General features: G+C 41.9%; 1 protein-coding gene across 2 annotated transcripts in view; it reads right to left on the minus strand.

Annotated features, from left to right (window-relative positions):
* The window catches only part of LOC122886271 (protein unc-13 homolog A-like), a 33,572-nt gene extending 8,667 nt beyond the window's left edge, over window positions 1-24,905 (minus strand). For both annotated transcript variants that reach the window (XM_044218228.1, XM_044218229.1), the window contains exons 1-31: window positions 24,808-24,905; window positions 20,191-20,220; window positions 19,840-19,939; window positions 17,730-17,847; window positions 17,457-17,580; window positions 16,812-16,882; window positions 16,562-16,616; window positions 16,086-16,115; window positions 14,323-14,536; window positions 11,336-12,454; window positions 11,088-11,190; window positions 9,721-9,764; window positions 9,040-9,118; window positions 8,601-8,606; window positions 8,425-8,499; window positions 8,098-8,317; window positions 7,158-7,385; window positions 6,802-6,943; window positions 6,520-6,689; window positions 6,242-6,357; window positions 5,130-5,293; window positions 4,807-4,960; window positions 4,168-4,236; window positions 3,799-3,888; window positions 3,319-3,453; window positions 3,081-3,208; window positions 2,321-2,406; window positions 2,021-2,147; window positions 1,828-1,924; window positions 288-431; window positions 93-170 (exon numbers count right to left, since the gene is read on the minus strand). In XM_044218228.1, the coding sequence (XP_044074163.1) occupies window positions 93-170; window positions 288-431; window positions 1,828-1,924; window positions 2,021-2,147; window positions 2,321-2,406; window positions 3,081-3,208; window positions 3,319-3,453; window positions 3,799-3,888; window positions 4,168-4,236; window positions 4,807-4,960; window positions 5,130-5,293; window positions 6,242-6,357; window positions 6,520-6,689; window positions 6,802-6,943; window positions 7,158-7,385; window positions 8,098-8,317; window positions 8,425-8,499; window positions 8,601-8,606; window positions 9,040-9,118; window positions 9,721-9,764; window positions 11,088-11,190; window positions 11,336-12,454; window positions 14,323-14,536; window positions 16,086-16,115; window positions 16,562-16,616; window positions 16,812-16,882; window positions 17,457-17,580; window positions 17,730-17,847; window positions 19,840-19,939; window positions 20,191-20,220; window positions 24,808-24,829 (4,338 nt within the window). In that variant the 5' untranslated portion in view covers window positions 24,830-24,905. The remainder of the gene's footprint in view (window positions 1-92; window positions 171-287; window positions 432-1,827; window positions 1,925-2,020; window positions 2,148-2,320; window positions 2,407-3,080; window positions 3,209-3,318; window positions 3,454-3,798; window positions 3,889-4,167; window positions 4,237-4,806; window positions 4,961-5,129; window positions 5,294-6,241; window positions 6,358-6,519; window positions 6,690-6,801; window positions 6,944-7,157; window positions 7,386-8,097; window positions 8,318-8,424; window positions 8,500-8,600; window positions 8,607-9,039; window positions 9,119-9,720; window positions 9,765-11,087; window positions 11,191-11,335; window positions 12,455-14,322; window positions 14,537-16,085; window positions 16,116-16,561; window positions 16,617-16,811; window positions 16,883-17,456; window positions 17,581-17,729; window positions 17,848-19,839; window positions 19,940-20,190; window positions 20,221-24,807) is intronic.
* Between the last annotated feature and the right edge of the window lie 423 nt (window positions 24,906-25,328).

A 25,328-nucleotide genomic window follows, 5' to 3' on the forward strand; every position in this document is an offset into this window, starting at 1 on the left:
TCTCCATTTGGTACCTTGTTGTGCCAAACTTTTCTTTTATGTCTATGTACTATTACACACTGTAATGTCTTTAAAACATCTCCAACACCTACCACTTTCTCCTTCTTGACATGATTTGGAAATTCCTTTGCAATGATGTCAGCGTAAGACAGCAGGACATTGCCGATGGTCTAAGAGAAAGAAACAAAATAATGGAATGAGCGCACAATTACAGTGAGAAATATATTACAGTAGAGTGACTACTCAGGTAAAGACATTCTGTTAGAGCATTAGTAGGCGCAAGTCACCTTGGCGAATCTCTTCATGTAGTTGCCAACGATCTGAGGGTCGGGACACTCCAGTTTGCGGATGATTTCAAAGCTCTGATTGAGCTGAGAGAACACGTCTACCACTGAGCAGGAGAACAAAGCGTGCTCTGATGTGACCTGGAACTGGAGAACGAGAGGAAAGAATGGGACCGGAGGGAAAGTATGAGAAGCTGTTCTGTGGTGCTGAGGCTGCAGCACAGTGATCTGAACACGACTAACATTGAAAGCGAAGGGTTAGATTCCCCTGAGGGCCACCCATGGGAGAAGTTCACAGCGCTGTTACACATCATGGACAATGAAACTGACCCCCTCTTCGGCTGCATGTGGCTGCAATCAAAAGATTTGTGAAGCGCTTCCTCTGGAAGCGTTTGGATGAGAGCGATGGAGGCGGTCAGAGGGTTATGATGGGGAGCAGGGCCCACATTAACAGACCGGCCATTAGCCCAGAAGTGAATAGTGTTATGGTATTTGACTGGGAGTAGGGACTGCTGTTTCGCTGACACAGGAAAGCAGAAACTGCCTCTGGCGACAGTAATTGGACCCAAAGGATTCCTGACATATGAGCTGGGAGAATCTTTAGCTGCTTTGTATTGACCCGCCTGCTGTGTGGATATGTAGGTGTGAGCGAGACTGAGAGTATGAGTCGCTGCATGTTTGTGTGTGCGTGTATACATTGACTTGTGCTTTAGCATCTGCTCTTCACCGCAGTGAAGTTTTTTTTTCATTTGCCTTTGGTATTGAGTCATTATTGATTGCCTTGAGGCCTTCAGCCTGCTCTTCTCAGCCTGGAATGTGCTGAGTCAGGAGAGATGATGTGAACTTCCTGAATTTGCATGAGAAATGCATGAATACATTTTTTGGGAGGATAATGCTACAGGTAGGAGGCCAGATTTAAGCTTTCATACTATATTTTATTACTGTCTCAGCAGAATTTGATTGTTGAATTTGAGTCAATTTTAGTCTCACATGACCGCCTGTTTCTTTTCTTTTTTTCAGAACTCTTTTCTTGATATTTTGTCCTGCACACTATTTTTGTTAAAGGAATAGTTAGACATTATGTTTTTTGTATGGATTCAAAAAACAAGGAATACATTTTTAATTAGTGAGCTTTAGAGGTACTGGTAGGTTGATTTTGTTACCTTTGGACAGACCCTCTGTTTCCAGTCTTTATGCTAAGCTAAGCTAACTGGCTGCTGGTGGTCGTTTCATATTTACTGTACAGATGAAAGAGTGGTATCAATCTTCTCAACTAACTCTTGGGCAGAAAGCAAATAGGTGTATTTCCCAAAATATCAAACTAGTCCTTTAAATAACAATTAGGGCAGGAAAACTGACACAGCGCAACTAAAACTAAAGATCGAAAACTAGGAGCTGTTGGGTGTAGTCTTGTATTTAGAGGTGGTGTTTTATAGTACTTGCAGAAATACTAGCAAGAGACTGTGGTTTCTTTTGTGACAACACCGGAGTTTGCTAGTAGGCTAGCATTTTACATGTGAAGGGTGCAGATGAAAGCAGTTACCCCGTCTTTTTTGTCCCTCTCCAGGGCTCCATGTAGAAAATCTCTAGACACTTCTTCATTCTCGTCCAACCACATGATGACAAATGGTTCGAACCAGCTGCAAACAAGAAACAAGCAGAGACAAATATGAGTCTCTGTGCCACAGTGGTAAATGTAGGAGGAAAAGTGTGGATGCTGTTTTTAAGATACTTACGCTGGATATTCAGGTACGTGCTTCTGGAAAGTGGGCAGCTCCTTGCAGTACTCGTTATAGAGCCACTTCACCTTGAAGTGCAAGTTCATATAATCTGCGCTTTTACACAGGCGGTTCTTCTCATGCTCTGAATATCAAAGAGATGGAAAGAATAAGTCCCACCTCACCACTCTTTCTCCATATGTAGTTTACACATGAAAAAAACATCTCTTAAAAACACACTTCTGACAGAAACTTATGACCCCTTTCAATTCCAGGCCTGAGACCTCCCCGATCCCAACAACACACACAAAAACCTACCCTCCATGGCGTATTTCATATCTTGTGCAAACATATTCCACATGACCTCGGCGCTGATCTTGCCCACATTCAGTTCCTGGGGAAACCTATAAGAGGCAGTACTCAGGCTTAAATCCAGCTCTATATCCAGTAATGGTACTCTTACTATAAGATAACCCAGGCTCATTTTTATGTAACTTCATCAGAGTTTCCTCTGTATATCTGTAGCTGCCAAAGAAAGACAAATGCACCAGAGAAGTATAAAATATCATAAGTAAATATATCATATATAATAAGTATCAAAAGTGGCATGGGATCCAAATCCAAACTACCCCCACGCACCGAAGCGGCTGTTGTACAGGAATGACTTGTCTGTATACACAGGCTAAGGGTTTACTGTCAGTGCACATTGCAAGTACAAACATACACAGCATTATAATACAGACAGGTATTGTTGTCGATATTGTACAGTTGGAGGCTTTTGTTTTTTGCAGTTTGATATTCTTAGATATTGTAGGTACATCTTCTTTATTTTCCATTTCAGAAGTGACAGGACACCTTGTGGCTTCAAAACAAACAAAGGTTGTTTGTTTGGCTGTTTGGCCTGTTTCTGTTTCTCTTAATGCTCTGACACTCCCTTCCTCATATTCTATTGCTTTACTTTTTTTTCCCTTTAAACAAATCACATGCAGCTGTTACCTTATAAAGCCTTAGTTTCTCCTAAAGTGGCCTTGAAATTTCCAATATTGCTTCTGCATGCTAAATTTGAGCAGAGACTCACTGATTGAGACAAGGAGTGTAGGAGTTTTTGTCCTCCTCTATGATGGAGACGATGAGGGTGATGAGTTTGGACCAGAAGTCCAGGTTTTTGATGCTGGGACCCTGCTCATCTGGAGGGACTGCCTTTGACTGGAGACAGAAAGAGGTTATGGATTCATATCTTAACAGCTGCACCCTGGCATCATCTGCAAACACACATATACAGTATTTTTGCTTCACAGACACACAGACAGACTTACAGGGTCTGTCTGATATTCCCTGTTGTAGAGGTCGTGGCAGTTGTTGAAAATGTACTCGTAGGTGGAGTTGAGACAGGCTTTTACACAGTCCTTCACCACCTGACTTGCCCTGGGGGGACTCTGCAGCTCCTGGACCTGAACACAAATGTTACACAACATATGGTTGAATCCAATTCACCTCAAAGAGCTGTCATACACACACAGTCTCAGCAGGAGGTTATCTCAGCGGGAATTTAACCATAAACTCACTGAGCTGCACAAATTGCACCAACATACATTAACACCCTGACACACACAGACACACACACAGTTTCATGATAATAGCTTCAGTTTGGATAGGGTAATGTTAAGCTGAGTCTCAGTTAACCCCTTAGGCTACTTTCCAGAAAGTACTGGAAATTTGTACCATGTTTATTTTGGAGTTAAGTGTTAATGTGAAAAAGAAAAGAAAAGAAATATCTATCTTTCATTCATCCTTACCTTCATCCTGAAGAATGTGATGCTAGTCAAGAGATCAACTGTGGACTTGAGGTCTTGTAGTCTTTCAGGACTGCTGGCAGGGAAGTTATTCTAAAAGCACATCCACAAGCACACAAAAAGAAGATTATAAACAGCACAAAATGTTCACCTAAGTTTAAAAGTTTTCTCTTTCTTCAGGTAGTAAGGAAATAAATATTAGCAGTGACCACATCAAGATAGAGAATAGGCATTCCCATACATGTACACACAGAAATAACACAAACAGATGTGGACCACAAGAGATCGGACAGCAATTGAGTGACTGTGGTAGTGAGTAACTTAGAATCAAATTGTTTTGCATTTGTTATGATAGAGAGAAGCAGTCAGTACCCGGTACATGGACAGGTCGATCCTCAGGGAGTTGTGCAGCTGATCCAGCAGTTTAACAAACCTCTCCTTCTAAATAGGAAAAGACACAAAAACAGATCAAACCACTCAGAAACACACCACAGCTGACAGATTATTTGTTACCATTTGACTACACAAACCCCGAGGCCAGATCTGACAAGGCTCAGCTGATTGGATGTTTGGAGAAGCAGGCAGGGCCGCATTAAACTGACTTTCATCTACAGCCCCAAAGGGACTAAGAGCTAGTCATCAAGCGATATTCTGGAGTATAGCATTTTTCAGTTAGAATATAAAGCCTCTTGTAGTATATAGTCACATATTTACTTACTACTTGTATTATTACATTGTATTATTATGCCATATTATTATCATCAACCGGTAATCCACTTTGTACTTTACACTTATTTTAATTTTATACTTATGCCCGCTTGGTACTTAATTTATCTGACCTGTATTATAGTGTATTAAATTTTTTGCTTAGTACTTCTATTCCTGTGTGCAGGAATGATGTGATAGTGAGCTGCGGTAACAAAAGAGTTTCCCCTCGGGGATCAATAAAGTATTTCTGATTCTGATATGAAGAAGGGACACACTATTACAAAGTATTTCTTAGGGACTCACGCCAAAGTTTGATGCAGCAAATCTGTCCGAGGCAGAAACATTGTTGGAGGACTGGGTGGTGTGGGCATAGTAAGCGTTGATGTTGGCAAGCAGGGTGCTCATCACAGCTGGCACTCCTGGGCACATGTACTTAGATGACAAACAGGCAAAGTGGCTGTGGGGTGGAAGTGGCAAAAAGAACATTTAGTGCATTTACTTTCTCCTGATACCCATGTATTGGAAACATACAATACACTCATTATCTAACTGTGCATGTCAAAAAGCTAATCTTTCCTATCTAGCTTTCAAAGTTGAACATTCAGGGTAATGGTTGAGGGACTGACGTCATGGCCTGGTAGATGGACTCTACTCCGTATCTCATGGCAAACTCGTCCACTATCTCCTGAGCAGTCTCCTCAAAATACACCTTCCAGGCATCGTCCCCCTTGGCATCAGGGATCTTTACTACGCCACCATTCTGCTCCTCAGTAGTGTACTGGAACAGATGCTGAACAAAGACAAAGAACAGGTACATATGTTTTTGTGTCTCAGGCCATTTTTATTATTATTAGTAGTAGTAATAATAGCAACAGTAGTTGTATTAGTATTAGCTTGAAACAGTTGAAGGACTAAAAAAGCAGATTGTAAAAAACAAATACATGTATTTAGCCAGATAAAAAGGTGCCATACAGATCAATTTAAGAGGCCTTAGATCTTAAGTATTGAAGCTTGGACAGCCAGAAGCCTTAAATTACATCATTTGAGAGATCTTGAGGTAACACAAAGCAACATATTCATGTGTTTCACTGTGCAAAGCCTTATATGTGAAAGGAAGGACTTTAAAATGATCTGTTTATCTATTCTAAAATGCACACCCACATGAATAGTCTTCAGTTTTAGACTAGTTGAAGCTGACAGAACAAACATTCACTACAACGTTGAAAACAATGTAAAACTACTGACTTTGACATTAAATTCCATCATTTGAACACAGTTGATTGCCAAAGCAGTTTTCCACTGCTTCACTAATTTCAGGATAGTGACTCATCCTCCTCTTACAAGCAGTGTAACAGGATTATGTATAAAACTGTGAAATAGTTTATAGGATTTCATGAGAGTCTCATATGTGACACTGTGTCCATGCCTTTCCCATATCAAAGAAGTCAATTTTCCTCTATATGAGTGAAAATGGCTCAATAATTCCAGACAATTACTAAAGATGTCAACTGTTAAACCATAAAGACAAAGTGTGTTGGCCATTTTATTCCCAGGGTATAAAGGCAGAAAGAGAGAATTTATAAGGGCATTGATTGTGTTAATGTGAAACCCAGAATTAAATTGACTGGAACTAATTATCTCAGAATAGCAGGTTACTCTATATTTAATGTTTTATTTCAAGTGCAAATAATCACAACAACGTTTGGAAGATTTCCATCAGATGTCCTCTCAGACTGACCTCATGTAGACAGGTGTACTGGACATGGTAAGGAGCAACTGTCTCCTCTCCTTTGATCTCCACACTTATGTGCATCCGAATGGCTCCTGACACAGCAGACTTATCAGTTCTCTTGTCTGTCAAATGAAAGTAAGATATACATGCCTCCTTAGTTAGCTGAAATCTGTTCTATCTACAAGAGACAAGCACTTCAATTATCTGTTATCTCTGTGCGACTTGCTGCTCCTCTCATCCATCTCTAATTCTCCATTGCCTTCTCTCTTATCTTGAAAACTCACCCAGGTTGTACCACACGTCCATCTCCCCGCTCAGAGTCCGGACTTCGATGATGGTTTGACCCAGGAAGTCATCGCTCTCACGTTTGAACCTCTGTTTCACACGCGACTTGATGTCGTCATCCTCGTCCCACACGCGTACCTTGATGCGGTCAGACGAGTTGTGGCATTCACTGGATGAGGAAAAACATAAAAAATGGGGTGTCGTAAGTTAATTTTTTCTAAATTAGAGCACTACACCGTCCATTATAGTGAAAATGAGTGTTACAGAAAAGCTGCACTCACAAGTGGAAGTTTTCTTCCCAGACAGGGTTGAGGTTGCCGTAGATGGTCTTGGTTCTCTTCTTGGTCTTCCCAACTTGAACAGTCACATAAGGGTCACTGGAGCCTGTTTTGTCTTTAGCCTGCAGGCCCTGAGCACATACCACTGAGGAAGAGACAAGAGACATAGAGACAATTAAACAAAGACAGAGACGGCTGTCTGACAAGATACATCTTTTTTAAACTTACATTTTATTTGAAAATCTTTTTATATAAATAATAGCAAAAGAAAACAACAACAGCACTATTGCCAGGCACCATAACACCATCTATCCTTAAACCCTTGATTCAGAGATGGGAATAAAAGTTTTTAAACCTACCAGTGATGCTGATCTTCGCTGACCATTTCGAGGTCCCGTCAAGCACGCTCTGCTTGATTTGTTTCATGTGCGTGGCGTGTGTTATTTTGTCGAGGCCGAACACTTCCTGGATTTGCTCAAAGATTTCTGGTTTGTTCCTCTCTCTGATCTTCATGCGATCCTTCAGGACCATGATGATGTTCTGGGTTCGGTCCTCCGCCCCGTGTTTGGAGCTCTTCTCTGCAGCTCCTGATGGGACAGATGAATGAAAAGAGGGATGTAGGAAGATTAGTTTATAGCGTAAAAAATATTCAAGGCAATATGGCCCACAGGCTAGCATCTTATAGTATCTCCTGTTTCCCATCTTTTTTAAACCAGTGCCAAGATAAGGCAGCATTAGATCTATTTTGAAAGCCTTTGACATTTCCTGGCCAGGGATCAAACCCCAAACCTTCCAATATTATGGTGGAAACTGTATCCACTTAACCACTGATCTGGTCAGGAAAAAGTAGATAGTCGGAGAGTAAAAGACCAACAGATATTTTTGGCATCAAGATCTTATAAGACTCTTTGGAGACAGCACAGCAATGAATTATGCATTGCGTAGATTGACTCCAAAATCAGTATGGGAAATGGATAAGTCACCCCTTGTGGAGCTAAATTAGACAAAGCAGCATGGATGCAAAGGCTATGGGCAGAAGAGAGAGAGTAGAGAGGCAGGGGTATGACAGCACATTACTCAGGAGATAAATTGGAGAGGAAGAGGGAGGAGAATGTGAGAGTGGATAGAGGACAAGAATAATGGGATGTCAATTGGGCAGAAGGATACAGAGGAGGAGCTAAAATAGGTTTGAGGTTTGTGTGGACGGCTGGGTGTGTGTGTACCTAAGTAAAAATACATGCATATGTTTAAAAGTGTGTATTTATGTATCTGTGTGTGTATGGATGCTCTGATCCTTACTCTGCAGACAGTCAGCGTTGAGCAGGTCCTGGCACTTTTCGTGGCATTTGACACCGCACTCGGAGCAGCGCATGCCTTGTCGGGCGATACCCCAAAGCAGCCCCTCGCATTCGTAGCAGTAGGTGGGGGTGGTGGCTGTCCACACCTCAAAGTTGTGTGGAGTGGTGGAGGAGATGGGGTAGATCAGAGCCTGCAGGGTCTTTTTATAAACGTGACTTTTCTGCAAAGGGCATGAAAAAGAGAAATGTAAGTTTGATACCAGCAGTGATTAAAGGTTGGAAGATCTTGAACAGAATTGTGAAAAAGAAGTGAGATGAGGAAACCCACCAGCTCTTCATTGCCGAGAGTGGTGGAAGCCATGGCGGAGGTGATTCCAGCCTTACGTGAGTTCTGCACTAGGGACTGGGAACAAGAGGGGCAACACAGACAAGTTTTTATGTTTGAATGTGAACTACACAGTGGACTTCAGATTTGATTTCTGTAAGGGATAAACAAGTACTCACCATTGCCTGATGAGGCCAGACAGTGATGAAAGAGAGGAGAGGAAAGAGACAAAAGTGTAAGTGAAACAGATGTGACCATGTTTTAGGAATTTCAAACAACAAGTCTTTATGATGCATTGTGTGTGTATGTGTGAGCCACTATGCATTAACACCACAGATATGCAAGCATTTAGTTTATCTTCAAATAAAGCATACAACACAGTTGTGGAAGGGGCAACAGTCAGAAATCAGCATGAGTAGCCTTGGGAAGTACAGAAGAAGTAAAATAATGTTTAGATGTAGTAAGAACTATAAAGCATAAGAGGCAAGAATAGAGATGATTGTTTTAAAGTAAACTGAGATTCAGAGAAACCAATAATGTCTGCAACAAAAATTATTCCAGGGCGCCCCACAAGGTTGGTGCACATTATGTTTGTGTTTGTCCATGTTTGTTTCTCACCAGATCTCTGACAAGAGGAATGGCCTTCCTCTTGCGAAGGTCAGGCATGCTGTCAATACTGTAGAGTGCACCTCCCATTCTGAATAAGAATAGTATGAACCATTATATATGTTCATCAATATTTACAGTAGATAAAACAATTGTATCACAATTTCTTACTATGAAATCATGTTTTGTTACTATGGGGCAGATGTAATTCCCCCATCATTGTTTCTAATGCTACTCCAGTCAAGGACTTTACTGGAGAGTTTAATTACGCCTCGTCTCAAATGGTGGCAATGACACTCCACACACCTGGGTATAATTGCTGGGTTTCTATTTGGCAAACTTAGCACTTCTTCAGTATGCAGCCTCAGTTCCACTTTGAGGTTTGCCTCATCTACAAATGACCCGCCAGCTAAGTCAGGGCAGCCCACCGCTGTTCAATAATCACTGGCCAAATGCCATGAGCTGAATGAGCTTGTGGATCAGAATGAAATTGAACGGAGGAATCCTGGACTAAAGAAGGACATTTTCAATCGAAAGCAGCGGTGGCAGGTTTCCGTGATGATCTGAGGATAATTTTAATTGAGTTTAATTCCTGGAGTTATTGCGTTAGCTTGACTAATAAACTGTGTGATATATAATGTGTTCCATGTAAGAGATAGTACATGATTTGAGGAATTGACAGCAGACACTCACCCTCCTTTACCAAACCACAGCGAGCTGGAGGTCTCTCCTCGAGCCTGAGCGAGACAAAGAAGGAACATCAGAAGAAGAAATTAGCAATCTTAAGTTTATCCCTGCAGCCTTTTCTAGCATTCAAATACTGTATGAATGAGGCTGCATCACTAGACTTTAGTTATCTGATTATGAAACTGCTTTATCAGGCTCTTCATATCTACAATCCCCCCCCCCCATTTGTGTGCTATTGCATCAGTGGTCGAAAGTGGGCAGGGTTAGTAAAAACTCTTATATAGAGTTGTTGCTCAAAAATCTTTAGGATACCTCAAACAATTTGTACAACTGGGAAATAAAGCTGAAGAAATCTGCTAAGACATATGATCCACAGGAATGCATAAAAAGAAACCAGTTATTCAATAAATGTTACCCTTATTCATGTTATTACAGAATACATAAACTGGTTATGTAACTATGCAAAAAACGCTTTGCCTAAATTTATAAATCAAATATGTCTTTGGAGAATCTGATGCAGTGTGACTTATAATCAGACTGGATGACAGCTCTTGAAAGATACAACAGAAAAGATCAAATTGTTAAAAAGATGAATGAGCGAGGTGAAGGTGCCTGTTTACAGACAGTGAAGAGTTCATCAAGACATCTGTTGCACGCATTTCCTTCCTTCTCTCAAGCAACCAATCAGGTTGTACCTACCTGTCAGCATGCTCCAATGATGGCCGAGCAAAGTGCATGCGAGTGTCACTATGGCAATGACATGAAACTGTAAAGAAAACAAAGTGGGTCGGCACAAACAAACAAAAAAAAGGCAAACGGAGGGAAGCCAAATGTACAAAAACGCAACGCGACATACATCAACATAAACATGGAAGCAAGTGATTAATTCTCTGCACAAGTGAATTCAAACGTAATGAATAGCAACATAATATGTGAATAAAATATGCAAGTGAAAACTGATCGAACAAAACTTAATGTGTACTATTAAATCAAGCAGTTTTGTCAAGGAGTGGTGTGGTGCTGCACCCCAACTAAAATAAAAAGTTTGCTGTCTGTCAAGCCATCAGCATTTTTATTTTAAGGAAACCAAAAGGAAGCAATCATAGAATATGAAACACATGAAGTCTGCTTTCTGGTGTCTAGCAAAAAGCCCCATCAAAATAGAACTCAAGAACTTACTGTATGTACCCTGTCTTTGCACATAAATAATGCACTACACATACATATTTCAAAGACCTGGTAGACACTTTTAGCGTTTCTTGAGCTCAGGTATATCTTTTAAATTACAGGGTGGAGCTGAATCAGGCTAACAGCTCTGGGACTTGGACTGGACTGGAATTTGGAGCGAGGGTGGGGTTCAACAGTGATCTTACCTCCCGAAGCTGTTCTAAGACTTTGTTGTAGAGCCTTAGCCAGTTCTCTTTGGCTCTGACTGCTGGATCCACTGGCTCTTTGGGCTCCACTATGACTGGAGGACTAAAAGAAAACAGTTTTTGATTTTAAGCAAAAATGTCTTAAGCTGACACATTTCTAGGATCAGTGGTAAACATGTTGTTTCTCTTCCAGTCTATTTTTGTTGTTTAGTTCATTGATCTGATTATCTTTCAACCTTCACTCCTACCTCTCAAGCGGCATCTCTTCTTCCTCTACTGGCGTCGATGGCCTGCTCTCTTCAAAATGCTCCTCTTTCTCCTTCACGGGGAGCTTCTCCTCTGGCTGAGCAGGGGACATCATGGCCTCCTTCTCCAACATCATTTCCTCTTCTAGCCATGGCTCATCCTCCAGCTGGAGAGCCTGGTCCTCAGGGGCAGCTGACTGTGTGGTGGCGGGACCATTGAGATGGGATTGAGGCTGCCCAGAGGATGGGATCTGCTGGGAGGAAGGGCCCATAGCAGTGGAGGGGGTCTGGGAGGCTGAGTTAGCTGCGGTGGCTGGGTGGGATGGAGGGACAGCTTTGGCTGCAGCAGAGTGGTGTTGTTGAGATATGGCTGGAGCTGTAGGGTGAGACTGGACAGGCTGGGCAGACTGGGCAGGTTGGGCGGTGGGAACAGAGGACAGGAAAGTAGAGGCCAAGCCTGTGACTGCAGCTGTTAGAGGTTTGGCCATTGAGAAGAAGGACGTGGCAGACGGGGCTGGCTGTGGCTGAGGCTGTGTTTGGGGATGGGGCTGTTTAGGTGCTTGGGCTGTTGGTTGACCAGAAAGGGGCTGTGCTGATGGGGTTATGCCGGGAGGATGAGACTGGATGGATGTTTGGTTAGGGGGTTGAGAAAAGGGCTGCTGTTGGTGTAAGGAGGGCTGTTTCTCTAGAGGAGGTCTGGAGCTGGGTACATCTAGAGCTGGGGGGGCTGTTGACGTTGGGGTGGGGGTGAATGGTGGCTCCATGTCCTCACTGAGGGTCCCATCCAAATTGTACAAATCCTCGTCATCATACATCATCTCCTCATCCTCATAGAGGCCCTCCTCTTCTCCCCCATACAATCCTCCGTCATCCTCCTCGTACAGAGCCGCCTCCTCTCCCCCGTCTTTGCTGTAGCCACCCTCATCGCTGTACGCCCCCTGGGTCTCATCAGGGTCCCAGTCTGGAGAGCCTTTACTGTAGCTAACCGAGGAGTGGCAGGAGTGGTAAGAGTCGTTCTCATCGTAAGGGTCCCTCTCGCCATATTCACCACCATAGTCCTCCTCGCTCAGCTGACTGCTGCACCGGCTCAGCTCTGCAGATGATGCATAGCTCCCTGAGGGACTGGAGGGAGAAGAGAAGAAAAGTGAAGAGGCGAGACAAGAAGAGAAGAGAAAATAGAAATTAAAGTTAAAACGCAAGACCTCAACAAGCCCAGTACTTAAGAGGGATACAGTTTTATAATGAACATTGAGACACTTTGATTCAGGTTATTAGTGCATGTATACATGTACACAAATAAAATAAATGGTTTGCCCTCCCTTTATAAATCATAATCTCAAAAATGCACACAGAGCACTTTATTGGACCACGTTATGGCCTGTACGCTTTGTACTCTATCGGACAGCCTTACTAAAAACCTTTTCTACATGTCTTAGGGTAGCGAGGAACAATGCTGATGGATAATCAATGAAAAGCACTGGCAATACAAGAGTACCGGACAAGCGGCGAGAAATAGAGCGAAACAGAAAGGTGAAAGGCCTCCAGAAAGCTGACAAAAGAAAAAAGAACAAGCATCCAGAAATGCAACAAACAGGGAAAATGGGGCTATTAAAAACAGAATAGAGGCACAGGGAGGAAGGAGGATGGATGGAGGGAGAGGGAGATAGTGAAGACAGGAAGGGAGTGGTGAGCACAGAGACAAAATAGAAGAGATGGAGCGCAGGGAGGGAGTGATTGCAGAGAGCTGAGAGGAGGAGATGAAGAAGAATGGGCAGGGGTATGGGGAGGTTGCCCTGTCCAATACACTCACACAAGCAGCTAATCTTATGTGCAGTATTGACCATTAGATTGCCAGTTGAATAATTCATAAAGCAAGAGGTATGGGATGCATAGTCTCATTCCCAGTCTGTGAAAAATATATCAATAAAAGCTGAGAAATGTAGCAGTATTGTAAACAACTCTGAAAGAGAAATAGCGTTTGGTCTGTATTACCCAATGAAGGACTTGCATATATTTACACACTGCATGGCAGAATTTCAATGACTATATTCATTCACTAATAGGCCTTTTTCACAGAAGACATGTTGACATGACACAGTAGGAATAGCACAGGTGTAAATAATAAAATTAATGATGGCTGCTTCAGTTTCAGGGTCCTTGTATTGTGCATGCTGCCTCACTGTCACACTGTCATGGTTTACTGGGACACTTGAATATAGCAGAGCCATCGTTAATGTTATTAGTAACACCTGTGCTTTTCCTTCTATGTCAAAATATCTGCTGTGAAAAAAGACTATTGCTAAGCCAAACCTCACCACTAATACTAGCACACAAAGTCTTCTATTAACTTTGCCTGTAAACTATCACAGTGTCCTTAAACCCCCAAAGTCATCATCACTATTATATTTAGTGCTACAACAATGTGTTAGATTGATGAGTCAATCGGAAGAAAATTAACTGGCATCAATTAACAATTTTGGTAATATATTCATCATTTTTAATAGCAGCCACTGTGGCCATAAGTGGCAATTACAGCAATATTATTAAGTCAGCAAACTGACTTAATAATGTCAAAAGGTTAGCTAACATTAGCCACCATAAGCTACTGATCATACCAGGCCAAATGCATTTATTGCTTATGAATTTCAGTTCTCATTTGTAAAAGTAAGATTGTGTTATTTCTTACATGGTCTAGCTTTAAGCCATTTATTAAGCAAAAATGGCAATAATTCACTGCTTCCAGCTCAAATGTAAGAATTTGCTGCGTCTTTCTGTTTTAAATCACTGTGAACTGAATGAGAATGGGACTGTTGGTCAGACAAAACAAGCAATCTGAAGTCACCTTGTGCACTGGGAAATTGTGATGCGCATTTTTCACCATTTCATAGACCAAAAAATGTATTAATTAATCAAAAACAGAAAATCAAAAAAATAAGTGATAATGAAAAATCATTACTTCCAGTCCAAATTATACTGAAGCAGCCACACACCTGACAGTCCTCTGATTCTGGTATTCGAGGTCGTGGCTGTTGCCAGAGTGTGAGTAAGAGAAGCTTCTGGAGCTGCGGTGCTGCTGGCTGATGGGATACTGGTGGACAGAGGCGTTGGGCTGGGATGTGCTGTAGTAGGGAGGGGGGATGCTGTTACTGGTTTCACTGCGATAGTCGCTGTCCCTGTCGTCCACAGCACTGTCTGGGTCTTCATCTGCACGGAGGCACATGCACATGGCAAGAGAAAGAAATTCATCAGTCTTTTTGGTGGTGTCCTCAAAGAGTACAGTAACAGGAGAAAGAAGTTCTAGATTTTTATAAAATATAAGCAATAAAAAGAGAAAAGAACATCATGAAAGATGATCCCACTTGTCATGTGGCACAGAGATAAGAGGCTCTAATCAGCACTGAAACAATCTTTTAGTACTATGGTAATTACAGATAATATAGATGAGCTGGCAACATTCCACTACTGAACCCATACAGGTCATTCAGAGTGCATCCATACATGAAGCACATGATGAACATCATCAGTGGCTTCCTTCTCATCCTCATCATCATAACTGCACATAAATCCATTGCTGCTCACTAAGGAGAAGCTTTATATTTCTGTGGTGTCCATAGATCAGAGATTAACATCCCAGAGGGAAGTGATGAGAGACTTTAACAGTGCTGAATCAGTCAAAAGCGAAACCAACATCTATTAATCATTCTTCATTATCCATCATCGTCTCTCGCACTCTGACGTAGGCGGCCGCTGCACCTCTTACAGCTTCATCTTCATCTGTCAGGGCGTGTAAACACTAATTAAAGGCATCAAACTTTGTTTCTCACTTCAACTGTGTCCCTACGTCTCCCTCTCTCTCTCACTCACTTTATCGGCTCACCATCTATCATTACCCCCCTGCTCTTTCCATTTTCCTCTGAGTGAACAGAGATGAGATGAATCGCTGCAGTTGTGTGGGTGAGTCTGACAGACACTTATATAAGACCATCTGCTAATCACAGCAAGAGAGAAAGAGAGGCAGGGAGAGAGAGAGAGAGAGAGAGAGAGAGAGAGAGAGAGAGAGAGACATTTTCTTTGTATATCTAATGTATGTATGTATCCATGTACTACAAGTTTCTATGTGCAGTACAGACAGTGAAGTCCATAAGTATCTGGACAGTGACGAATTTTTATTATTGTGGCTCTGTACTGCAGAACATTGGATTTAAAATGTATCAGTGACTTGATGTTAAAGGGTCAGATCACAGAAATGACTCCATAGACCTCACTGTTTTTCATTGGAACTACATTCTACCAAAGAAATAGTCCCTATGAAAGCTGTTGTCAGTGAGGTCTGTTCATTTTCTAGAGTAACAAGGACACTGTTTCTGGAAATAGATGCTGCTGCTTTCATTTTCTAAATGTCATTTTTTAATGCTATGAGCACCACAAATGAAATATTATTTACCTTCATTATTTGGGCCGATGGTGGCAGAAATCAGGGCTTAACCTTGGCAAATAAAACCAAAATAATCTGCATGACTAGATACCACTAAAGGTAAAAAGGTGTTTGAAGGTGAACAGTGGGCCTCAAAGCTCATTTCATACATATTCAGGACAATGACAAGAGTACAAGTCCTACACTTTACCATAAAACTTACAGTTTCAAGTTCAAATCTAATGTGAAGTATAGCAGAACCAAAACAATGAAGAATATGACTCTCTAAATACTTATGGACTACACTGTATGTACAGTATGTATTGTCTGTACACTTACTTTGTTGGTCTCCCCATAGACTCCAGTTACCTGCAATAAAACAGGAGGGTGTCAGTATTTATTATGAATTATACTTGTGTCAAAACATTAACATGCATTCACACCATTAACGCTTCAAAGTTCCCAGATGGGGCTGTTGAATGGAAAGAGAGCACAAAGGGAGTGCTGAGCCTCCAAGTCTTTCCACCTGCCCCAGACAGCTGGCTCAGCAGGCTCAGCAGACTGGACCAACAGTCGAAGCACAGCAGCATCCTGGAGGAGCTCGCCTCCGGACATCTGAGACTGCTATCGATCCTTTACAGTGTAGCGATCCAGGCCCCTTTCCCCTCTAACACACAACAACCCATGTGTGGTTACACACATAATGCACACGCTGAGCTAAATCAATCTAATTAAATCTCAACAGCTATACACATAATTATCTAGTTCAACACAAAGAAATGACTGGTTTGTACAAACAGTGATTGGTCACTTACAGCACTGGGTTCCTGGTACACGGAGAGGGCGTTCCTGCTCCTCCTGGTACGAATACTGGAGTCAGACAAATGAAAAACTTACATTAATGAAAGAGGTTAACTGGTAATTAACAGGGAAGATTTGAAATTATAAGTCTATATGCAGGAATTGTAATGTGTAACATAGTTATTCCCTCAATTAATCATGTTGGCATGTTCCTAAAATGTGAGGGTGTGCTGGGGTATTAAATCAAACGGGACGACAGCTTACATCTTGGTCCCTCATGGCGTTGAGCTGCTCCAGTTTTTTGGCCCAGTATCGTGCCTCATCCTCAGGGATATCTGAAAACAACAAGCCAGACAAACTCAGGTGACAAAAACAACCCTAATGGAGCTCCACCTACGTATTCACAAAACTTTTTGCTTAAAAACTGTTTTATTCTATGTTACAAACTGACCCAGATCTGATTTTTAACAACATGTAAAGAACTGCAGATACTTTGGCCTGCTAAGAACACAGTGAAATCGAAAACTGGCCTTTTAACTTACACCGCTAAAGCCAAACCCCTATAAATAGGTCAGGTCCAGAAACTGAAGAGTCAGGTGAACACTATCGGCTAGAGGAAGGGGAAACAGTATGAAAATGACACCTAATCAATGCTAAGAGGAACACAGCTTGATCACTGAGAAGGAAAGGACACAAACACTCTCCTACTGAAAAGTAGGTCAAGTTAATTAATCAGTCAGAGATTATTGGTGTTCATATTTCACCGTTTGCTGTGAAAATATACAGACATAATTAATTCAAGTCATCCTCTCCTTCCCTCGAGGGTTGATGATTTCCTATACTTTCATATTCTCATCTTCTCCCACCTATTGACACTTTCTGATTTTGACACGAATATAGATTTCTCACCGAGAGGCAGTTCAAAGCGCATGTCGAGCAGCACCAGGTGGAGAGTGGGATCTTTGGTGCCACAGATTTCATTATCAGCCATGATGACCTGAGAGTCCAGTGTGAGCCACTCCCCTGGACCTTCCTGCGTACAGAACGACACACAGACATGCTGTAATAATAGATGAGCGTGATGAAAAAAAGTCCAACCCTGAGTGAGTGAGTCCCTAACGAACAGCTGAGTGTTCAACTACAGTATGTCTGCGGTGGTGGTGGTAGTGGTTAGTGGCAAACCTCATTTGACTGTCGGATACTACGGAGGGGAATCCACACAGTGCCGACCATGGTGTCCCAGATTAATCCTTTGTTCCACACCTCTACTGTCAGACCCAGGTCCAGGCGGTTAATTTCACTGGATAGAAAGAGAGACAGCAAAGTTCAAAATCAGGAGAAATAGTAACTTATTTAGTAATAAAAATAAATTGAAAGACAGTTGTGGAAAGTAACTAAGTACATTTACTTAACTATTTCCATTTCATGATACTGTGTTCTACACCACTGCATTTCAGAGGGAAATATTGTATGCTTTACTCCACTACATTTATTTGACAGCTACAGTTACTAGTTACTTTTCAGAGAGTTTCAAGAGTTTACATAAAAGAACATATGAGAAGCTTAAAAAACATACAATGTATTGTTAAAGATTCAACCAGTGGTTCCTAAACCTTTCAGATGTCTATGAGTTGTTGGCAGTTCCACCAAAGAGTGATTTCTCCTCTAAACTTCTCAAATGGCTTGAGTTAAATAACTGTTCAAGGTAAAATAGGTAAAAATTATCCAATATTTCATAAAACAGCTAAGATTAGAGAAAAGTCAAAAAATGTATGCAAATTTCTTGTCTCTTTCTTTTCTTAGTTTTTCAGACCCCTAGGTTTGGAACCACTGGGCTAAACTGAACTGTATATAAAGTAAGTAAAACTAGTTCCACCTCTATCAGCTACAACAGTAAAATGACACTTACACATTGTTGCATCAGTATTAACAAACTAATAATGTTGTATATGATAACATATTATTCACAGGGGCCATTTTTCTGTATTATGAGTAATTTTATTTTGATACTAAGTATATTTTGCTGATAAAATTGTTACTTAAGTAGGGGTTTGACTTTTAAGTATTTTTACATTGTTTTATTGGTACTTTTAAAAGATCTGAGTACTTCTTCCACCACTGTTTAAAGATAAATACTAACACACAAAGGCACTTATACACACACAAGATGCACAGTAATTACTTGTGAGCGTCACTGTGACAAATATAAGACACGTCTCTGTGGGAGCAAGCCTGAGAGAATCTAACATAAAACATTTACAAGACAGCAGGAAGCAGGACAGAAAGAAAAGAGAGAGAGAGAGTGATGGATGGATAAGGGGAGGAGAAGAGTGTGATGAAGGCAGTGGAGGAGGTGATTGTATCGCATGCCTGGAGGGAGAAAGTGGGAACTTTAATTAAGAAATAGGGGGACTGGATTTCCCGTCTCAGTAGTGACTACTTTTAAGAAACGTGCCTGTTTGATTCATGGTGGTGACTGAGGGGGCACAGGCATTTAAAGGTAGTTAGAAGGACGCTCTCTCTGCAGCCCAAACATTACATAACACAGCTTCACTGATGCAACCCCAGTACAATGCTCAACGCCTCCGAACATCATACAAATGCACAGGACTCCGCAATCAGCCTGCCTGCTGCATCCCACATGCTAAATGATTCTCATTCATCGCCCATATGCTGCTACATTGGATTTTTCTGCATGCTAAATACTCGGTGTTGTATAATGTTTTAGTAATTGCAATGAGCTATCATTCCAAAACTTATTGGAACAAAGCTCAAACAAACTAATTTAAAAGTGGGAAATGTTGCAAATTATGCCTAGAGAGCAGATATAGGAGAGAGAAGAGGGAATATGGGGGGAGAGTAAGGTTGAAATGGCGAGGAGGAGGAGGGGCTGAGCAGATGAAGATCAGGGAGCCGCGTTTAGAAGAAGCGACAGAGGAGAGGAAAGAAGGGGCTGGGAGGGACCCAATTCAGAATTCAGAGTTGAGAACGAGGATGAGAGGGGCAGAAGTGTCGAGGGAGAGCAGATGAAAAAGAGGATGAGGCAGTTGTTGGAGGCGGAGGTGCTGATGCGGAGAGGAAGAGATACAGTATGTGAAACAACACGGGGATAAAGGGCACTTGGGATGGAGGAGTGAAAAAGAGGGGAGGCAAGAGATGAAAAAAAACACAAAAGCACTCAAGCAGCTGAAGTGGAGAGTAGATGAGAGGATGAAAGCAGAGGAAAGAGCAAGGGAAAGGGGGGTACAGAAGGAGAAGAGAGTGTTTTGTCTGAAGATCATGAAGGACTCACAACATGAAGTCTTGCTCCCAGCTGGGCAAGTTGCCCCTGACAGCAATGGTTGTGCTCTTCACATTTTGTACCTTCAGAGTCACATAAGTGTTGAACTTCTCTGTTAGGGCGAAAGACGTGAAGAAAGAGATGCGTTACAATGAAACATCTCTGCATTAGAAAATAATAATGTAGTCCTTGTGAGATATAGATGTTATATTCTACAGAGTAACTGAGTTCCCATCCCTTCATTTCCATTCATGGCTGCAGCATGTAGTGTGTCCTCAGTCTGCTTAAAGATTTATGTCACATAACAGCGATTCTCTCCCCGTGTGATCTACCTCTTTCTATTTCCAGGATCCCAGGTCTTACCTTGGGGTCCATCCAGCTTGGCTTTCTTCACTGTGGAAACACAGAGAGGGACAATGTCACACACAGGAACACCATCTGTTTTCACTTCTGAACGCCTGTTCTGACTTTAACACAGTGAACAGGCAGCATGAGGATGCTAGTGATAAATGAAAATACAGTCTGGGAATTTTAATAAAACACATACTACATGAAACTTGTGGAAATTACTGTAAAAACACTATGTAGACTAAAAATTGTAATATATTTGAGACATATTTTCCAATCACCTCTAACTGGCAGAAGGTATACAGTGCATATTGCACATACTACATGAGTATTGATGCAGGAAACTGAAACAGCAACAATGCAGATTTGCCATAAGGTCCAGACATGTTGGCACTGAGTGTGGTGGCAAAACACACAGCGCTGGAAAAACATGGGCAGCTCTCACGCTGTGTTTCATCAGTGTGGGATACAGAAACAGAAAGAACAGTATACCTACATGCAAATAAAAAGAACCACATAGCACAGATTAAACAGATGACCAAAATACATATATTTCTATTAATAGCATGTTTTTACCAGAAGAAATTCCAGTTGTAACAGTAGTAGATGTGGTGTAAAATCAAGTTTAAGACCACTTAAACAGAATTTATGATTAAACACATCAACATGTAAGAGCCCAGTCATGTCTGTCTTAATTGTAGCATTCAGAGGGAAAATTCCCACCTTTATCAAACAAAACGTGTCAGAAGATTTTTTTAGTGTACAGTTAAAGCCCAGGCTCTCTCTCTGCAGCACCTTTATACCAGCTTTGACGTAACTCACACATGAATTTTTAATGCTCTACTACCCACTGCTCTCCAACCACGCACACACACTCGCTCCAGAAGACCCCCACACCACACTGCAGGTGTGTGCACATCATACATGCAGGTTTGTATTAGTAAAATGCAAACGCAAGCTCAATACGTTATATAACCGAACCTGCACCTTAATCGCCTCTTGAGCACGTCGTGAACACCAATTCATGACTTATCTCACAATGCCCTCCACAGACCATCAACACCAGAACCAGTCACCATAGCAACCACCACAAATTGGAAAAGATGATGTAAAATTGCCCTGAGTCAGCAAGGCACTTTTTTGTTTCTGTTTCTCACTTCTTTTACTCCATATTTCTTTCATGCAACACACACAAGCTAAATCTGCAGCTTAAGTGCCATGCTGTTACATCAGCAGGTACAGAAGCACACACACACACCCAACTGCAGTGACTCACTCACATACACCTGCAGCAATGATAAAAATATAATCTCTACTTCCATTCATACCTCAGCAACCTTAATGTCAACTCACATACAACACACATGTAAACACATGCATCTGTGTGTCTTTACAAAATTCTGCTCTGGCACTGGCTCAACATGCTTTTGATGTCCAGTTCAGTTTTCAAAACAGCTGTAGCTGAAAGCCTGCTGTAAATGTTAAAAGAAAATGAAATAATTTAATACAATGCAGAGAAGACAAGAAAGAAACCAAGCTTTGTCTTCAGGCAGACCACATCAGAGCCTGTTTCTTGCTGTGTTTTAGTGTCAACACTAAAACAACCCTGGAAATATATCAGTACATGAAGAGGATCAATAATAAAGGAATTGGATTTTCGACAGTGGAAAGCTGAAGCTTATAGCGCGCAATCATAAATCTCTCTGACAGGGTGAGTTATGAAGAGAAAGGTCCACAAACCCCACAAACAATATTTCGTCACAGTTGTGTGTATCTAAGCAGACAGGACGACCCCCAACACACATACAAATACTGTACACGTAAGTGGCTATAACTCATAAGCAATAAGCCTGTGAGGGGCTGTAGCATTGGATCAACTGGCTGAAATGTAGGTTATGGGTGAGTAGCCTACATTCAGAAAACAAGGTCAAAGATATAACTAATCTATCACTATCTGATTAAATGACTTAAAATACATAATAAATCAAAGTGTTTTTGTTGTTTTAGTCTTTCTTCAGAGGATACACAGTACAGTCTGTAAGACCCAACAGCAGAGACTTCATTCAGGAAGTACCTCTGACACAGTAGACTCTGACTTATGGGAACTAAGCGGATTGCCAAGAAAACAGAGACTCGACAGGGAATCAAGCAAACCCTTCAACTTGAACTGTCAGGGAATGTAAAATAGGGAGTGGGTGAGCTGAGTTCAGCCATACAATGACAAAAAGAGGGCTGACATGATTCAGATAGACAGCGCCTTATTCTGAAGGATCATATATACACGCAGATCTGCAGTAGTCCTTGCAACTGCTGACAGAGACATTACACTCCTAGATTTAGTGTCCAAATCAGGGCGGGGAGAAAACGGGACTTGAAAGTACGTGGAATATCTGCAGGAAAAGAAGCCAAGTTTTTCAGAGTTAATCTGTATCTGTGTCTGAATTCTGCTTTGTCGGCAGATGCTCCAAAGAAATGCTGCCTATTCAAGAGGCACAAAGTACTGTGGAGGCCAGAAATAGCTCCAGTCAGGTAAGCATGAATGATGTAACAGGAACAGAAAGAGGGCTCTCTGCCAAGTCTCGTAGTCTACGACACTGACAGCCGCAGCCAGTGTTTATGAATGAATAACGCTCAGGGGTCTTAATAACACCTGGGACTGACTCAGTGCAGGGACAGTCAGTGGGTGGACCTGGCAGGACAGGATGAGGTGGGGTAGCATCCATAATGGGCCTGACATATAAAAGGTGACATTGCCATTTTTCCATCTACGACAAATGTCTAGAGCTCAAACGTACCTCGACATCTACAGACCAGTGCTTGATCAGATTTAGAACTTAAGGCATTAGTCGATTAATCGCTTAGTTGATCAACAGAAATATCATCTCCAAATGTTTTGAAAATCGATATAAAAGTTATTTTCCAAGCAAAAATGATAAATATTCAGTGCTCCAATGTGAGTCTTGTCTTCTCTGAACAAAAACTAAATATCTTTAGGTTTTGCACTGTTGGTCTGACAAAACAAGCAATTTTAAGACATCACCTCAGGCTTTAGGCAATTGTGATTAGAATTGGGCTGTAATTTATGATTATTATCGAACAATCTGCCAATTATTTTCTCAATTAATTAATTAGTTGTTTGGTCTAGAAAATGGTTAAGAAACGGCCAACCCAAAGACCAAGGCGATGTCTTCAAATGTGTTGTTTTGTCCAACCAACAGTCCAAAACCCAAAGATATTAAATTTATTGTCAGACAAAGAAGGCAGCAAATCCTCAATTGAAAAGCTGGAACCAGACAATGTCTGGCATTTGTGCTTAAATAATTACTGTAAAAACAATTAATCAATTATTGAAATAGTTAAGGTGAATGTTAACTTTGTCATTATACAATACAGGTATTGCACAATGAAATGCAGTTGCCAGTTAATTTTCTTTCTAATTAACGAATATGTCAGCTCTAATTGGGAGGCTTTACTGTACCATTTTCTGACATCTTATAGACCGACAATTTATCAATTAATAGAGAAAAGAGTCAATAATGAAAGTCCTAAGGTCCTCCACTGCTTAAAATCAAGTCAATTGAGGACAAATTGCACAGCAAATGTTTGCTAATTGTCATTCCTGTTTATTCCAGTTTGAGTAAAAACAACTTTTGAGAAAGTTGTTTTTGCAGTTATGCTGATTCAACCCCTATCTGTCCACCAGAAGCCTAACAACGTATCGCTTATTGGAGGACCACAAAATGTTGCTTTAGAGGGGTCCCCTCTCTCTTAGCTTGGGCCGTAACCCCCCCCCCCCAGCATTACTGCGCCCTGGATGTGAAGCTGGAAATTATGTTACTTTAGCAATCACAGCAGATGCTTATTCATCACACTGAGAGGCAACAGTGTCAGCATCAGGTGCTTTCAGGGAGTCTGGTAGGAGGAGGTGACGCATCGCTTCAGGGAAAACGGAGAGAAGTGACGAGCACCTCCAGCCGACTACGAGTATTCCCTCACGACTACAGCAGAGCGGAGGCGGCGCGGTGCGGCAGCGGCAGGGGCTTTTCCTCGTCCTCCTCCTCTTCCTCTGACTGCCCACGCATGAATGAACAGAGTGGATGACACACACACACACACACACACACACACACACACACACACACACACACACACACACACAGAAACCGTAACAGTACTCGCCAGGGGAGGAAACAGCGATTCCCCTCCATAGAAACTCAAAGAGCCTGTGAATGTTTGCTGGTGTTAACAGTCGCGACTGGGCTAGCCTACAACAATTTTGTCCCTCTTTTTTTTTTTTTTTTTGGCTGTCAGATAACTAATTCATACAAGGCATGTTTATTTGAAGTCATACAGTAAATTAAACAAACATGTCATTCAGCAACAGTGCCGTTAAAAGTATCCCAGTGGCATCCCCCACTATAAACGTGTTTCCGTTAAGACAAGCGGAGCTGCTGTGTGATTTAATGACTGATCAGCACAAACCGTCCGTTGCTCGGGCTACACTGACTTTTCCACGGAGCTGATAGCCCGCAGGCTCTGTCAGACAGCTGGTACTGATAAACCGTGAGCAAGTGATACTTCAATTACATCAAAGATAGAGGGTTTAATTGCCCCTTTAATTTCCTCTCTTACCTCCCACACATAGCAGGGACATCTCTGATAGCGGCGTGAGCGTCCCCGGCTGTCCTCTACTGAGTGCTCCGTGAATTTGTTTGGTCAGTCCGTTTGTCTCTTGGTTACTATATATATATATATATATATATATATATATATATATATATATATATATAAAAAAACAGAAGTCAAACCGCCAAACCGTTACCCTAAACCTGGTACCGGAAACAAATGAGCATCATCTCAGAAGCGCTCGTCTCTTTCGCTGCGGAGCTGTTGCTCTTTGGCAGGACAAGACACACGGGAGTGAATTCCTCGCCCCCCTCTTCTTCCTCCTCTGCATTGCCTCAGCTCTCCTCCGCTGCTCCTCCTGCGCGCACAGCCATCTTGTTTCAGCAGCAGCACCCTCCGCGCGAGGACAGCTCCCGCGCCGCGCCGCCCTGACGTCACGGTTGATGAGTAGCAGGCAGAGAGAGAGAGGGGCTTGCGGTGGGGTGAACGTGAGTGAGGTGATCATTTGATATTGGTGCGCATGGTTT

The sequence above is a fragment of the Siniperca chuatsi genome, linkage group LG13, assembly GCF_020085105.1.
Source record: "Siniperca chuatsi isolate FFG_IHB_CAS linkage group LG13, ASM2008510v1, whole genome shotgun sequence".
NCBI lineage: Eukaryota > Metazoa > Chordata > Actinopteri > Centrarchiformes > Sinipercidae > Siniperca > Siniperca chuatsi.